This window comes from Daphnia pulicaria, chromosome 4 (assembly GCF_021234035.1).
Source record: "Daphnia pulicaria isolate SC F1-1A chromosome 4, SC_F0-13Bv2, whole genome shotgun sequence".
Classification (NCBI taxonomy): Eukaryota; Metazoa; Arthropoda; class Branchiopoda; order Diplostraca; family Daphniidae; genus Daphnia; species Daphnia pulicaria.
Window position 1 is genome coordinate 3,677,253 of NC_060916.1, and position 17,187 is coordinate 3,694,439.

General features: G+C 37.5%; 2 protein-coding genes across 3 annotated transcripts; one reads left to right on the top strand and one right to left on the bottom strand.

Moving 5' to 3' along the window:
- The first annotated feature begins 3,497 nt into the window (after positions 1-3,497).
- LOC124336726 (cingulin-like protein 1) lies at positions 3,498-4,719 on the top strand. Its single transcript, XM_046790507.1, has 3 exons — positions 3,498-3,572; positions 3,668-4,096; positions 4,210-4,719. The coding sequence occupies exons 1-3, from the start codon at positions 3,498-3,500 to the stop codon at positions 4,717-4,719; spliced, it is 1,014 nt and encodes a 337-aa protein (XP_046646463.1).
- Positions 4,720-13,509: 8,790 nt separating this feature from the next.
- LOC124338644 lies at positions 13,510-15,421 on the bottom strand. Of its 2 annotated transcripts, XM_046792787.1 has the most exons (5): positions 15,358-15,421; positions 15,088-15,272; positions 13,948-14,153; positions 13,779-13,889; positions 13,510-13,704 (listed from the first exon to the last, which is right to left on the bottom strand). In XM_046792787.1, the coding sequence occupies exons 2-5, from the start codon at positions 15,168-15,170 to the stop codon at positions 13,655-13,657; spliced, it is 450 nt and encodes a 149-aa protein (XP_046648743.1). In that variant the 5' UTR covers positions 15,171-15,272; positions 15,358-15,421; the 3' UTR covers positions 13,510-13,654. The 2 variants fall into 2 exon arrangements, with proteins under 2 accessions (XP_046648743.1, XP_046648744.1); XM_046792788.1 differs by lacking the exon at positions 15,358-15,421 and having other exon boundaries at positions 15,088-15,348.
- Between the last annotated feature and the right edge of the window lie 1,766 nt (positions 15,422-17,187).

Here is a 17,187-nt window from a genome sequence, read left to right on the forward strand (position 1 = left end):
ACAAATATTTGACATGTGCTTGTAAAGAAGCGGAGAACAGCTATTATTATTAAATGTTTAAAAGAAATGAACTTTTCATACAATGGTGGAATTAAAGCTGATCGGCAAGTTTTTTTTTGTTTAAAAATCTTTGGGAAAACGGCTATTACTAGTTTGACTTTGGCTATAATAAACTAAAATAAATTCTAAGTGAATAAAATTTATTTTTCAACCGGCATTACCGAAATCCCAGGTAGTTCCGATGTTCCGTAACTGAAATCTAAAATGTCTGAAACGACAAAAACCTCTCAAAACTGTTTAAAAACATCAAACAAAGGATATGTCGCCCCGGCCGCCCTCAGCAGCCCCTGGCAGCCCTCCCACGCCATCTGGGGATGTGGGGTGTAGTGGACTAGAGCGTCAACGCATTAGAAAAAGGCAAAGAGGCTCTGGTTTCGAACCCCAGCTGAACCCGTCATAAAACTGTAAGTAGCGCCCTTGAGGCAGCATGCATAACACAGGATTCTTGATTGCTTTCAAGGATATGACGTTAAATATACTGTGGTGTGTTCAATCACATCTAAATTGGAAACTGAAGGCGATTTGAGCAGATAATGGAAAGGCGCCATATAAATACGTACATTACATTACATCTATAATAAAAGATGTTTCCTATTTCTAGCCAGAAGAGGCTTCCCTTTTCTAGGTAGTTACTTCAAATTTGAATTGGAGTAAGGGAAAGGGCTCCAGATCTTTTCACCGTTGAGATCCAAGAACAAAAACACATAAGAAAAGTGCAGTAACAAAGTATGTCGGATCACGTTCGAGTCTATTGATCCATTTTAAACCAACCAACCGTTTCGTTTTTTTTTCATAATTGATATTTGATTATTTTAACAAGTAAGTGAAATATTTTTTTTTGTAATATTTTCATTTTCAACAAGTTGTTTTTGTGTGTTCAGAAATGGGACAAAAGAAGTTCACTCTCGACTCTCCTTAGGTGGGTTAACGGTGTCCAGACCCTGGTAGCACGCCTCTATCTATAGGATGTACGTCGCCCATCTTTTGCAGCCGAGTGAGATGTCTTAACCCGACGTCCATAGGATTGCCTATGTCTATACTAATGTCGCGCTGTAAGATATCCAAATGGGTACGGCTTACAGCCGTCTTCAAAAGACTTAAATTTAAGCAAAAAGAAAAAAAGAAACGTTTCTCGATGGGCGCGAAACCACGTTCTTTGGAGTGGTACTCCAGTGCTCTACCCACTACACCACTCTATATTACTTTTTAACTGTGTTTTGTTCAACGGCTTTAAATTAATACTAGCAGTTAAAATTATGAAAATGTAAAGTCCTTGTCTTCCTCATCTATCCTGTGGACAGATAATTTGGACATCTCATAGACGTCATGTTACGTCTGTCTGTTAAGCGTCTAATTTCTAGACGCAAATGGATGTCCGTGTTCGTATGAGAAACGTAGATCTATAGGACATCTATACGAAGATAGCATAAGGCCGTAGTAAATTGAGTATCCATGTGATATCCAATTTAGGTTGCAGATAGATCAGATTTGATTTAGACATTAAGACATCTATATGATAGACGATGGATGTAAGTGTGCTACCAGGGGACGATTCGGCACCGTCTTTTTAGTTTTTACCGATTCGGCACCAATACGAATGAAGTAGTCATTTTATCATATAAACCTAGAACAACTTACAAAATATTACAATTAAAATTTTTTTAAATGAGCACTATTTCTATTTACTTTTTAAGTAATTAAACCAGGCCAAATTCGGTCTATGTAATCGTATACAGAAATTTGTAATTGAAAATTTGTAAATAGGATTTCGGAAATGGGGGCTACACTATCTAGGTTTAAAATATTTTAAATACATGTTATCATAACTTATTTTTATTTATCAGTAAACGTGAGTTTAAAATTTCAATGACTGATTGAACATTCAAACATTTTTAAATGATTTAAGTAGTTCTACACATCGGCTTTCGCGACGAAATTTTTTCGCCTTGTTTAACATGGCCCATATGGCGGTATAATTTTTATTTTTTTCTGAAAATAAAACGCATTTTTCTATCATACCGATTAGTGCCGAATTTGTTCAAAAAACAGTGCCGAAATGGTAGCAGGTAGTGCCGAATGTGACTAACCTACTAGTTGGTGCCGAAACGTCCGGTAATCGGGTTAACTGTTGTTCAGATGCTGCCACAAACATTGAAAGAATAAAAAATCGTTGGTTTTTTATCCACATTTTGAACTTTTTGAGGAGCCATCCCACAGATGGTGACCCTTGGCTTCAAACTATAAACATTTTAAAAGGTACATACTGTCAAATAAGACATTTGTGAAAGATATTCACCACAGTGCTTTATCTTTCCAGAATACAAGTTGCAAGAAAATGTTGTTGATTTTGATGCAGCTGCATCTGGAAATGAAGATGAACTGGCAAAACTCATTGTCATTTGTATGCATTTTACCATGGTGCAAAAGCCGTGTGAACATATCAAAGAAAAGACTATGTGGAATCTTTCTACGGAAGATCAAAAGGTGATTGAAGCTATTCTCCTTGCTCTTGTCAATGATGACCAACTAACGAGAAGCAGATTAATAGATGTGTTACAAGATAACTTGCAAGGTAACTAACTCAGTATATTTATTATCAGTGTGCTGTTATTTACAATATTTCAACGTTGGTTATAAACTATTTATCGACATTAATGTTTGTTTTTATGAAACAAGTAGAAAACAGCTTTACTAAGTCTGCCATGTTCTACACATCTTCTCCACTTTCATCACTTTCCTCAATGAAGAATTCTCCACTAAAGAGATTCCTTGATGTATGTTTTATTAATTTACTACACCTTTATCTTTTTTAATTTAATTATTTCTACCTCTTTTACTCTCCTATGGCCCTTCGTTTAACAGCTTGCAAAAAGAGTTCAGTGATAAAAACGAAGAAATCCACCGACTCCAATCAGAACTCATGACAGAATCAGACGAATCATCTGCACTCAGTTTGCGAATGGATGATTTGAAACGAAAAGTGAAGGACCTGGAAAAAAAGAACACCGAGCTTGAACAGAGGTTGCGCGATGTCCAACTTCCCGATTCTTCCGGTCCCGATACTGATGGTGAAATCACCCATTTGAAGAAGAAGATTAAGAAAATGCAAAACGAGTACGAAGCTTCCTGCCAGAAGTATTGTGATCTCAATATAGAATACGAAGCAATGAAGACTCGCCAAGAAAAAGATCGTAAACAGGTACAATACGGCATTTTGCAGTGAATTACAGGATTTCATTTTTTAAAATTATTTATTGCAGATACGAAAACTTTAGCTCGATTTGAACGATTCTGTTGCTCGTTTTGAGAAAGAATCCGCAGAGTATCAGCTTCTTCTAGACTCCATCCGAACTGAAAATGCTGAATCGAAACATTCCTTAGAGAAAAAGGCTCAGTGGATCGATGTTCTGGAGGAAAAAAGTCGGACTTGTTCTGAGATGCATGCACGTCTAAATGCGCCCAGGTCTCCTTGCGAAAGTGAAAGCATTGGTTACAGTTTATTGTCCATTGAGGTATTTTATCCCAACTGATTAATTCATTATTATTTATTAAATTAATTAATAGTCATATTCAAGATGTCGCATTCTAAACAATTCAATTTTTTCAGACCGAAAAGTTGCAGGGTGATTTGGAATCTTACCGAAGAGATTTAGCTCGCCAATCTGACCAATTTGATTTGGAGAAAAGAATTTTTCAACAACGCGCTGCTGCCCTTGAGGAAGACAAACGCGGTCTCCATCGCCAAGTTGAAGAAGCCTATCTCGAAAATCAATCTCTTCATGTTCAATTGGATCAGGCCAAGACAAGCTTAGAACAGCTCTCACTTGGCTGTGATTCTCTTAGCAAAGAGAAGGAAGAACTTCGTCGCTCTCTAGATGAGTTGCAATCAGAATTCCACAAGGAGATGAGCCGGGCTCAACAGCAATTGGACATCCGCATCCAAAAAACTTTGGAACTGGGTCTTGACATCGAGGCATTGAATCACCAACTTGAAGAAACTCAAGCTGCAAAGAAGGCTTTGGAGCAGTCCATCAATGTACTGACTCACTGACTGAAGAAAAACTTGGATTAGGCCAGTCAATGGCAGCTTTGGAACAGAGCCATCTCGATTTGCAATCAACTCTTTCTACTAATCAATCTAAATTTCAGTGTGAACTGGAGGAAGTATCAAGTCATTTGCAATCGAGCAAGTTAAAAATTGCTGGTCAGTCACTGAAGATAACGGAATTGGAAGGGCAGCTTGAATGCCTCCGTACTGAGCTTCTGACCAAGAACGAAACCTTTTCAATCTTGGAAACTGAAAAACAGCAATTGTGTGAGACCAAACTTAGTCTGGAGCAGCAAATGTCCGCTTTGCAATCTGCTTTTGAGATGTCAAAACAAGAGTTTCAAGCGCGCTTGGAAAAAGTAAACATCGAGTTAGAATCAGCAACTGCTCAAATTGCAGACTTTTGCGAGGTTACTTCATCTCTTAAAGAGCAGTTGGAAGTGGCACTGCAAGACAAGCTACAGTCAGATAACCTCTCGTCACAACTTGAAGCTGATATCAACAAACTATGCAAAGAACGTGATAATTTGCAAGTGGAGGTTCAACAGTTATTGCATTCAGCTCAGGTATCTAGCGAAAAATTCCAAGCTGAAAAAGATGTTGCGTGTTAATTCCTGGTATTTTATTTTAAAGATAAAAAAATTCATACATTTGTATTTTATCAGGTCTCTTGATGGAGTTGGAAGCTACAAAGAACGATGTCATCGAACGAGAGAATCCCATTTTAGTTGCTGAACAAAAACATCAAGAAGCAACACTGCAAATCAACCATTTAGAGTCATCCGTTCGTTCCCTTGAGCAGGAAACTGCCGAACTGATTGCTTCAAGGAGTTTTTTTTACCAGCAAATATCTGTAGGAGAGACCGGGGTTATGTGGGAAATTTTTTTCTTTACGCTGCCATTTATAAAAAAAAAGAATTGGAAAAAATTCAAGTATAGGGGTGATTCCCTGGCATTTATTTACATTTGGTAATTTTTTTAATTTTTTTTCGTTGATTCGTTTAAGAGTTATGTGATTGTAAAGGTCGACACAACGGAATCATTGTGTCACCGATACGAAGAACTTAAATACTATGAGGCGACTTTACTCACAATGTCAAAGTGAAGTGTCTAAGACCAACGGGAATAATTAAGGCTAAACAATGTATTGATAACGGACAGATCATACAATAAGGTGAACTAATAATATTAAATAGTGAGACGATAAATCGGTGAGACAATACTACTTGTATGGAGAAAATGTGGTAGCGGGCTGAGCGGTTAGGCTTGTCGAGAAACGGCAAGTTTCGAGGTACAGTTGGAAAATGGCACTTAGCTTAAATAACAGGCACTGAGCACAAGGGAAAATATAACTAATACAATACCAAAAAGGAGAGTGCGACTGGAACACAATGGTAGTGTGAATGCCGTGGGAAATGCAGTCCAGAATAACATTTACATACAGTTTTTATACTAATTCTGGCTGCACGGTTAGCATAGGCCTAGAGAGGAAGTATAGGGAGCAGACATGTTTAGGCCTAGAGAGGATAGTATAGGGAAACGTGAGCAGACACGTTAAAACATGGTCAGAGCGGAGACGGACGAAAAGGGGGTTTGTTATTGAAAAGTGTTGAAGGAAAAAGGAAAATATATTTATATAGTGTCATAAAAGATAAAAGTACGCCTAAAGTTAATATAGCAAAAAGGGAAAGGGATGGGGCGAGTTGGCGGCAGAGATGGGGAGAGTTGGCGGCAGATGGGGCAAGTTGGCGGCAGAGATGGGGCGAGTTGGCGGCAGATTCAAATGGTAGCAGCCTCCTCTGGTAAGAGATGGAGTATAGCGGAAGCGACATCTAGTAGTCGACGTTAGAGATTGTCTTGTAGAAAGGGAAAGTAACAGAAAAACGGGAGTCGACCGAGCGTTCTGTTACATCGCTCCCGGCCCTATGAGATTACGTCACTGAATCTAAACAGCAGACGGATCGTATTCGGAATGATTCTGATCATCATCCAAATAGTAAGATCCTTTGAAATGGTCAAATTTTTCTCTTAAATATTGCAGCAGTCTCGAGGCTCCGCAACAATTTGTAGCGATGCAAATGGCCACGCCGAAAATAAGGGCACAAATTAGAGTGACGATAAGAAGGAAGAGACGGAAAATCCCAAAAGCTGTGTTGGTTTTTTCAATCGCCGTAACAATGATGTTGGATGCACTAATGGTAGTATCTTGTGAAGATCCTTTTTCAGAATGTTCGTTGATTGAGGCCGTCAGGTCGGCTATGATATCCATTCGGCTGGTCTGTGAGTCAGCACACGCAGGATTTGAACGTTGATGATATTCGAAGAAAGTAACATCAGTATAGCGAAAAGCGTCTGCCAAATCACGTTGAGGAACGACGAGAGAAGTCTCAACCGGCTCCCAAGTATTATTGCGGAAGGCGTGGAGACGATCCTTAAAATTCACTGTCCCGCTAGTCCAATAGCAAGGAGTGAAATTTGTCAGTTCCCATCTGGTCCGGCTGACAGTGAAATATTTGAAGCGATGATGTGCGCCATAAATAGTGATTTCAGTAGTAAACTTGACAGGAATGGGTGTGCATTGAATAGTTGACACATCCGGTGCTGTTGGCACTACTTGCGCATGATTGATGTGACGTTGTTCTTCGGATGATGCGAATTAAATCGTTTTCTTTGATGAACAGTTAATAATGATGAGGAGCAACATGATTTGGGATTAATGGAATACGCGTTTAACATATGCAGCGTAGTTGTAAGTAAAGGAATTTTAAGTATAGGAATAAGTAATAATAAATAAGTAAGTTAAAAATAGTAAGAGGAAAAGAGAGAAATAGAGGAAAAGAGAGGCGCGAAAAGAACAAGGCGAAAAAAAGGACATATTTTTATCATAGGAAAAAGTGAAAGGTATAATTAACACTATATTGAGGACGCCTGGCTGTTTCCTTTCCCCCAAAAATGTTTTACCAAAATACGGAGGAGAAAAATGGAGAAGGTAGAAAGGCAAGTGTCTGGGGAGTTGGACATTTTTTCCGCGAACTTATCGGTGGATGGGAGGGCGAAGGAAGTAAACAATATAACGATGGGACATATGGAATTTAGTAGCTTTTCAGCTTTCGACGAGTGGAGGAGTGTGTTGAGAGATGTGGAAAAAGGTGCATATAAATATATATCCACCCAAAAGATTACAAAGAGAAAAAAAATGTTTTAAGTTCATTGACGTTATTTGTGTGAAAGAGATATGTGAATATATGTGATTCCATGGATATTAGGGTGTTTTTTGTTTTGTTTTGATTTGTTTCGTTTGTTGTTGACATACATTGTTATACATTTGATTGTAAAATTTTGATTTGATTTGATTGATTTGATTGGCAAGTATGCATTAATTTTTTTATTGTTGTTTGATATTTTTTTTTTTAGTATTTTGATTATTCTTGTTACTTAAATCATTTTTGTTTCTACTATTTTTTTTTTTTTTTTTTTTTTTTTTTTATTTATTTTTCAAAAGAGAATTAACGAAGTTAGAAGGGAGAGTATTTCTTAAAGCGGAAGACCCTAGCTCTATTTCATTGTAAGTTTCATTTCCGAATTGATGAGGATTTGCAATTTTATCATTTGAAATTTGGTGAATCTCATTTGACTTGTTCGTCAACAATTGCACTTCCTCATCAATGATAAAATAATACTCAGAGAAGTTACAAGTTAAGTCTACACCAAAGTGAATAAATTTAGATCAGTCCAAATTAAAAGAGGGGGAAATCAAATTGCTTGAGCACGTAGCTTGAAATCTCAGATCACTTAGATCTTATTTAAACATTTGATTTAATAAAAGAGGGGGGGGGGATTGTACCTACAAAGAAGAAAAGTAGCCAGGTTGCATTAAACACAAAGAAAATTGCTATAGCACTTAGCTTATTTGAATTCCCCTAAGCACTTAGCAAAGACGAAACAACAACTGCAAATGGCACATAGCGCATGCAGCAAAAAAAATGTGTTTTAAACAAATTTTAGCACATAGCTAGTGGTTTAACACGAAAATATCTAGCACATAAAAGTAGAAGAAGATTTTCTTAACTTATTTAGCACATAGCTTTGCAGGTTAATTTTACAAATTAAAATATTGATGCACTTAGCAACTGAGTTATAATTTACTGGCTTAGCACATAGCGACACACAGCAACGTTTCAAATTTAAATATTGAAGCACTTAGCAATGGAGTTATAATTTACTGGCTTAGCACATAGCAAAAATCCAGCAATGGATTGTTCATTTTGATTTTTTTTGTAATTCTGTTGGTTAATTTGTATCTCTGATTTTTATAAATTATTTGGTTTTCTTTTTTTTTCAATTATTCATATTTTGGTGTCTTTTTAATATGTTTGTGTGTTTTTTTTTGTTCAATCAGTTATTTTTTTTTTTTAGTTATGCCACTACATGCATATTCTGCCAGGGCAGTCTTTGATTTTATGACTCCGTTGACGACAAGAATAACAAAGTCGCCTTTCACTACCGAATTGTGGCGGAAAAGGGTGATCCACTTGTTGAAGCTGTATATTAGGTTGATGGGGTGGCTGCTGAATAGCCTGAGGAAATGTGCGGGGGGGGGGGGGGGCTGCGGAAACTGCGGAACAGGGGGTTGGATGGAAAAGTCTAACAGTGGAAAACTTGGATTTGGATAATGGGAAGGCTGACTGTCAAAAAGGTATGTTTCCCTTCCGACGGGCTGTTGAAATCTAGTGTTTTGCCATTGCTTATTAAAATTATTTCTGGGAGCGGAGCTTTGATGATTTTGCTAATTAGATTGCCCAACGCTATTCTGATTAAGATAATTATTTGTTTCCATGTTTGCTTGCATTAGGCCTCTAAGGTTAATGATCGATCCATTTAATCGGTCCAATCGATTATCAAAATTTGAATTTTGGGCCGAATTATTATATAAATTTGCCTCGGAAGGCTTATTTCCCATTTTAAGACTGGTTGCAATGGCACAAATTGTTTCGTTTTGTTTTTCTATTGCCTGAACTATGAGAGAATCTTTTTGATCGTTAGCTGCTACTGCGTTGACAACAACTTTTTGGTCTTTGCTGTGCTGGTCTAACTGTACTCTTTTCGCATATTTCTGAGTTACTGCTACAAGTTCCTCAAAAGAAAAGACTTTTTTTGTAGCGTACAATATGTTGTAGCTCATGCTCTAGGCCTTGCAAAAATTTCTGACGGAGAAAACGTAGCTGAGTCGCTTTTTCTTCCGCTGACTCAAGTTTGTTTGAAGGATAAGCGCGCTGATATATTGTTTTTAAACGAAACGCGTAGTTTAAAATATTTTCTTTAGGCTTTCTTTGTATTTCATCGAATTTAGTCTGATAATAGTCGGAATCTTCGTCGCCATGAAAGTTTTCTTGGAAAAGGGATTTGATAATACTATATTCTTGGGTGACACTTTCCATAATATTCTGTAAAAAGTCGTGTGCTTCTCCTGACATTTTAGTCGATAGCATATTGACTATATCTGCGTTATTCCAATTTGACATTGCGACTATGTTGTCAAATAATTTAATCCAGCGATCAAAACGAACAGCTGGACTTCCAGTATAATTTTGAATCTGATTCAACATGGTCATAGCTCCTCTTCCTTTATGAGTATCCGAAAAAATTTTGCTTGGTCTATTGGGACTACTAGCTTTTTTGGGAGAAGGGCTTCTTATTGAAGAAGAATTATTATTGCCTTTTGGTTTGAGGCTTTTAATAGTGTCACGAGATGGCTGATATTCAACGAAGAAGGTTGATTCGTCGGTATCTGATGATTGTGTGTCAGACTCTCTTGGTCTATAATCATTACTTCCTCTACCTGCCCATCCGCTGGGATTTCTTTCGTCGCTTCTTCTTTCATAGTCTCCATCCTTTCTAGCCCTACGGGGAGGTTCATCGACTGTTCGATGTTGCTCGAAAAAGCTGGGTTTTGGGCGAGTGGAATCGGAAGCCATTTTCTCCTTGTTATATTTCCCTTTATCGATTCTTTCTTTCCCCCCCGTAACTTGTATTTTCGATGCTATTTTTACTGGGCTCTGTTGGTCTATTTGATTGCTCGGCGTTGCAATTTCTCTCAACAAAGTCTCTATCTGTATTTGGAATTATGCTTTCTGTTCGTGCAGCGAACGAGTCAAATCTGCCGATATTGCTGCAGAAATTAAATACTTTCTCCGATACAGTATCTTCGTCTGGGGATTTTTGATTAACTTCGTTTGTCGCGCAAGCGCCTGATAGATAATTGGGAGTGTCGATGTCGGAAGAATGCACTCCTGATCTTGGGTAATTAGGCTGAAAAGGCGCAATAAATTCGCTCCCAAAAACGACGGAAGAATACGGCAATCGCTCAGATTTATGGTGTTGATTGTCAGATTGTACCGCAAAATTAACTTTCTTTTGCTGCGTGGTGTTGACAACTCAATATCGACGATAGCCGTTTGAGTGGGTGGTAAAGAGAGAAAATTCCCTGCTGATTCGGGACCCAAACAAGACTGATCGTTTCTAATTTGGTATTGAATATTCTCACTTCCTGTAGGAATTCCCAAGTCGCGTTGATGAATTCGATTATCGTTATTAGCTCGTTCACTGCACAATTCGCATATACAGCTAAAAGGGCTGTCGTTTCTAACGCTCGAGTCCAAGTCCCCGTCGGCTTGTCGTTTAAACGGATTAATCTCGGAAGGATTTGAAAAACCGGAAGAGGAAGAGGGAAATGGGAAAATCGGTCGAACGGATTCCTGATAGCTGTTTTGAAAAATTCCCGAAGTGGGGAAATATCTGTTACTACTGGCCCCTTCCTCAAGATACCCGTAATTGACTTTATTATCTCTGAGCTGGTCGTGTAATTTGGGCGGGGCTTTTTCAGCTCGTTCGTCACCAAATATTTGTATTTGCTGCGAATTGATTGTATTTCGGTCGTCTTCGTTTCCATGGGAAATGGTTTGTTTAATGGGAAATTCGATAATATCCTCAACTGATTCTTCCTCTCCCCCTACAGCGATCCTATGCTTTCCCAGTTCACTTATAACGTTATCGAAATGAATATACGGTGTGTAAGTTATCGGGTTATGAATGGCCTCGATAGACGAATTATTAAACGCTACTGGCGTGGGCAAAACTGTGGGGGGAAGATTGCGTATTAATCCACCAATACGATTAAGAATTTCAAAAAGAGTATCTTCTTCTTCAATAGCCGATTGACAATCGATGCCGTTGGCAGTCGTGATTAAATTGTGATTAGTTACTGAAATCTTCGCGTTATTTTGAATAAAAATTGTCTTATTTTCAGTATTTTTAACAGGAAAATTTGAAATTTCGTTTACAGTTAGATCTTCTGGTATTTCAATAATAGTATCGGTTGTGCCAGAAGATTTTTAAATTATACTAATTTGCCCCACACTAGTATGGTTAGACTGAACGGTCCCTGGTGATTCAATTACTGAAGGAACAGAAATAATCGGCTCAATTTCTTTTGGAGAAATGGAACGGTCAAACGCAAGCTTTTTAATCGGAGAAATAGTCGATTCAACTTTAGATTTTTTCGGCGACGGGGAAAAAAAACTAACGAATTTTTCCGCAAAAGATTTTGAAGTTCCCTTATTTACGTTTCGTTTAAACAAATATTCAAGATCGGGAATACTTTTTAGTTGGACATAATTCTTATTTGATCGAGTAGGTCTATTAATAACACGAGTGTCTAATGTTTGGCGCTTCTGAACGGTAGATGCGAGCGGAGTGGAAGTAATTGGGACAGAAAGAGGAAGTTTAGTTGGAAGAATCGGTACAGTTTTATCAGTAGAAATATCGTTTAAATCTTCCAAGTTTTTACGAAAAATACTTTTAGTCTTAGGCCTAGCACCGTACGATGACATTGTAAGTGAGTTCGAAAATCGCTGCCACCAGATGTAAAGGTCGACACAACGGAATCATTGTGTCACCGATACGAAGAACTTAAATACTATGAGGCGACTTTACTCACAATGTCAAAGTGAAGTGTCTAAGACCAACGGGAATAATTAAGGCTAAACAATGTATTGATAACGGACAGATCATACAATAAGGTGAACTAATAATATTAAATAGTGAGACGATAAATCGGTGAGACAATACTACTTGTATGGAGAAAATGTGGTAGCGGGCTGAGCGGTTAGGCTTGTCGAGAAACGGCAAGTTTCGAGGTACAGTTGGAAAATGGCACTTAGCTTAAATAACAGGCACTGAGCACAAGGGAAAATATAACTAATACAATACCAAAAAGGAGAGTGCGACTGGAACACAATGGTAGTGTGAATGCCGTGGGAAATGCAGTCCAGAATAACATTTACATACAGTTTTTATACTAATTCTGGCTGCACGGTTAGCATAGGCCTAGAGAGGAAGTATAGGGAGCAGACATGTTTAGGCCTAGAGAGGATAGTATAGGGAAACGTGAGCAGACACGTTAAAACATGGTCAGAGCGGAGACGGACGAAAAGGGGGTTTGTTATTGAAAAGTGTTGAAGGAAAAAGGAAAATATATTTATATAGTGTCATAAAAGATAAAAGTACGCCTAAAGTTAATATAGCAAAAAGGGAAAGGGATGGGGCGAGTTGGCGGCAGAGATGGGGAGAGTTGGCGGCAGATGGGGCAAGTTGGCGGCAGAGATGGGGCGAGTTGGCGGCAGATTCAAATGGTAGCAGCCTCCTCTGGTAAGAGATGGAGTATAGCGGAAGCGACATCTAGTAGTCGACGTTAGAGATTGTCTTGTAGAAAGGGAAAGTAAAAGAAAAACGGGAGTCGACCGAGCGTTCTGTTACATGATGAAATGCCAACATGAAAAAATGCCGAAAAACAAAAAATTTAGGGTTAAACGGAACAGAGCCAGGGGTAAAATTGAACATCGTTTTTCTCTGCAACGGCTTAATTATAGGGGAGAGTTGTACTAGTTGACGCGATTTTTTGTTTTTTGGCCACCATACTTTTAAAAATAAACTTTCGAAACTCCCGATTATCTTAAAAGAAAGAGGAGAGAATGAGCTATATGCCTCGAATTTTTAATTTACAGAAACTCCCCTTTATTAGGTCAAAAAGTAAATTTGAAAACATCAAAATTAAAAGACGAGATGCCCCGTTGAAGGGGCACTTCGCTCCATGTATGGGGGCATAAAAGCCCATGTTATTCTTATGGACTAACAGTCCAAGGGACGGTACATCAGTTAAACGAATAAATAAATAAAGAAAGTTAAGATTCAAAAGTATATTCTTGGTGGAAATGATAACAATACATGAGTTATTTAAAAATCAGAAATTTTAATGGCCACGACATCAAGATCATTAAAATAACTAAGAACATTGGCCGTGATGTGGTTCTCTGGAACGGGAGTTTGGTCTTTTTGGACTGGAACGGGAGTTTGGCCTTCTTGGACGATGTTATCGTTGGATGCTGGGTTTCTATGAAGATGGGACTGGTGATGAATTAAAAGGACGATCCGTGACGAAAGATGGAGCAAAGTCGACGTCACCATCGAAGATAAATCTATTAAATGGGACTAGCCCAGCCACTCTAAACCCAGACGTGATTTTTGCTGGTGTTGTTGGTCTAGATAGATTGAATATACAATAATATCAGAAATAATGAAAAGGGTAGAATTCTAATACAAGCAATAGGTCTACCTCGATGATGAACAAAACGAAATCTTTGTCTGACATATCCAGCCAGACTTATTGGCTGATCCAACAGAACCAAGAGGGGCACCATTGAGGAAATATTCCTTAAAATGAACTCTGAAATAAACAGACAAATTTGTTAGCAAAAGACCATATTTGAGTTAAAAAATATTACCGTGGAAAGACAAAGAGTGGTGGAATGGACTTCCCTGTGGTAGATACTGCAAGGCAGACGGGGAGGGACAATACATTTTTCTTGGGTAGCGTACTGATAAGCCAATCTTCTCATGTCTGTGACTCTGTGGTAGTGATTCCATGATTAATGTCACTAGCCCTTTTGACGTAATTGCTAAGGTTGCTTTCTTGTTTGCTTTTGAAAACCTAGAGCGAACAAGAAAGAGTTAACATTGCAACACATATAGGGGAGACTGGAGTAAAACGGGACACCGGGTCAAAAGGGACAGTGGGGGGAAAAATAGTAGATGTTAATAAAACTTTAAAATTTTTTAGTATGTTATGTAAATCTTTATAATCTACTTTGGCATGAAATTTGGTTGATTTTTGTCAATAACTGCATGAGTTATTGACAAAACTAAAAAAACGGTTTTTTTTTTAGAAATGTTTGTCTCCGCCATTTTATGTTTATAGAAAGAAATAAACGCTAATGGCATGTAAATTTAATATGGAAATGAAGCTGATTCATTTCTTGATCGTTTAAAACAAAAATTAGAATTTTAGATCAATTCATTTAGACAGTATGAACTTTTTAAAAAAAGACTCATAATCGGGAAATCGGGACAGCTGTTTTTCTCTAAAATGGGACAGTTACGGGCCAATCAGCGTACAGCATTTTAAAGAGGCTTGATTTCCTGACCTGGCAACGCAGGATATCCTACTGCTCCATAAGGAATTTTGTTTACATAAGAAAAAAGGTTCATTAACAAAATAATCAAATTGAAACATTTATAAACTCAAAGAGTCTATGCAGTGGAACACTTTTTCAATTTTTTTCAATTTTATTAATGAATTTTAAGGCGAAAATGGAGGAAGTCCCTCACCACCCACCCCAGTGTCCTCACTTACCCCCAAAAATAGGCTCCTCCCATAAATCTGAGTAAACTTTAAAGGTATTTAATGGGGAAATGGTTTATTATAAAATTATAAAAAAAATATGGGGGGTACATTACAATAGGGAATACATAAACAAAAAATTTTAAAGAAATTAAATGATTAGTTGGGGAGATATAGGGGGCAAACGAAAACCGTCCCGTTTTACTCCAGTCTCCCCTACAGTAAAAATTAAAAGTGGAATTACCTTACGAGGTTTTTGGTGACCCCCAATGATTGTAGTTGCTTCAGCTTCATCTTTAATTCCAACAGCCAAGAAATTTTTAACATATCTCAGAAGAGATCTTTTTGGGATGGAGGTTGCTTTGGAAACATCACACACTTTTTGATTCTCAGCAACAACTTTCGTGACAGCTTTCAAAATGTAACCATCTGGATACATACAACGTTCAGTTTTTCTAATATAATGCCTAACCATGTTACATTTAACAAAAATTGACAGATTTTTTACACTCACCATTTTCACATTAGACGACATAGATGTTATACCCGCAAACTGCCCCAACGTTGCCAGGCCAGTTTGCCTCAAGAATAGGTGTCGTTAATCAAATTGATTTTTCACTAACTCCTTTAAGGAGAAATAATAAACTAAAATATCAGATTGAAAGAGGAAAGAATTTCCTTCAAGAATATTATTGGTTGAAAGTTTTGTTCTATTTCTGAAACCCGTAAATTGAAAAAATCTGTCAAAGCTGATGACACGATTTTAAGGCGCTAAAATTGTTGTTTCATTTATTACTGAACCCTTCTGACTTTTTTAATGATTTTTTTTAAACGATGGAGATTTTCGGGTTGCATAAGCATGAATTTTTCTGACACTTAAATTTCATTAAAACATATCTCAATATCGATAGTGCCAACATACACACTACCCTAACTGCCCCGTTCTCCCCTATTTATTAAATAATGCACTGGTGAAAAGGAAATTCATTTCCCTTTCAGAAGTGCTGAATTTTTATTTATTTTATAAAGTAGAAGTGGAGATACTACCAAAAAAGTTTTTCCGATCATTTTTCCTTTGTTTTTGTTGCCAGGGGGTGTTTTTCTGGAAATAACGTTGATCTGGCAATACCTGTTTTACCCCGTTTTCCATGTCCCGTTTAACCCGAACCCAAATATCATTAAATAAACTAAATTATTAAATACTTAGGAACCCATTACAAAAACAAAATACACCACCTTAAACTAGAATAAAATTGCTATCAGATAGCTATTTGGGTTTTACAAAAATATTGATTTAAGTATCAATAAAATAAAAAACTAAACGTCTTAAATATTTTTTCAGATTCCCATTTTTTAAATTTCCCATAGAACAAGAAAAATAAATCACAATTTCAAGAAATAAAGTTTGTATGATAAATAAAACGTAATTTAACATACTCTGTATTTATTTCACAATTTTAAATGAATTTTACATGTTTTAATTGCCTTGTACAGTACCCAACAAACTATTAGGTACACCCACCTATTTTCAATGCATTTTTATGGCACTACGTGTCCTAGAAAAAATGCAATAACTCTTGAACCGCTTGGGCTAGATTTTTTTCCTTTTGGCCCTGAGTAGATCTAATGATGATCTACATTTTTTCTACACATGAAGTTGTCGTAGGATTAACCCCCACGGCGCTACGGTATCGTTCAGTTTATTAGGTACACCCGTTTTCCCCCCATATGCGCCGTGTTAAATACGGCGTTTTCAAAAATTTACAAAAAATACTAAAAATCAAGCTAAAATCTTTTTCTTTGTGCCAAAAGATGCAGAATTCTTCACTCTATACGAATATAAAGAATAATTTACAATCAAACCAACTCAGAGAACCCTTCCCTATACCCTAAAGTTTTCCACTTCAAAATTTGTACTTTTTACTACACACTTGCACTGTCGCCCCCATAGGCATTAGAAATTTCGACAAATTTTGAAGTGGAAAACTTTGAGGTATAGGGAAGGGTTCTCTGAGTTGGTTTGATTGTAAATTATTCTTTTTGGTTATTCTTTCTGGTTCTTTCACTGAAGAACACCTGGTTCCCAAATATCTTCCGCGCCCGCCTCCACGGCCAGAAGCTAAAAAATCATTAACTACCAGTCCAAATGCTGTTCACTTAGATGATTTAACGGGGGAAACCAGCGATTTTCCCATGGCGACAGTAATCAGCGGCACACCGGAAAGCAATCAAATTTCGTCCGATTCGGACATGGATGAACCAGGGCCAACCGAAATCAGCCGGAAGAAAATCACCCAGAGTTTTTTCCGGCAGAACAATAAACTGGACAACGAAAACGAGTGCG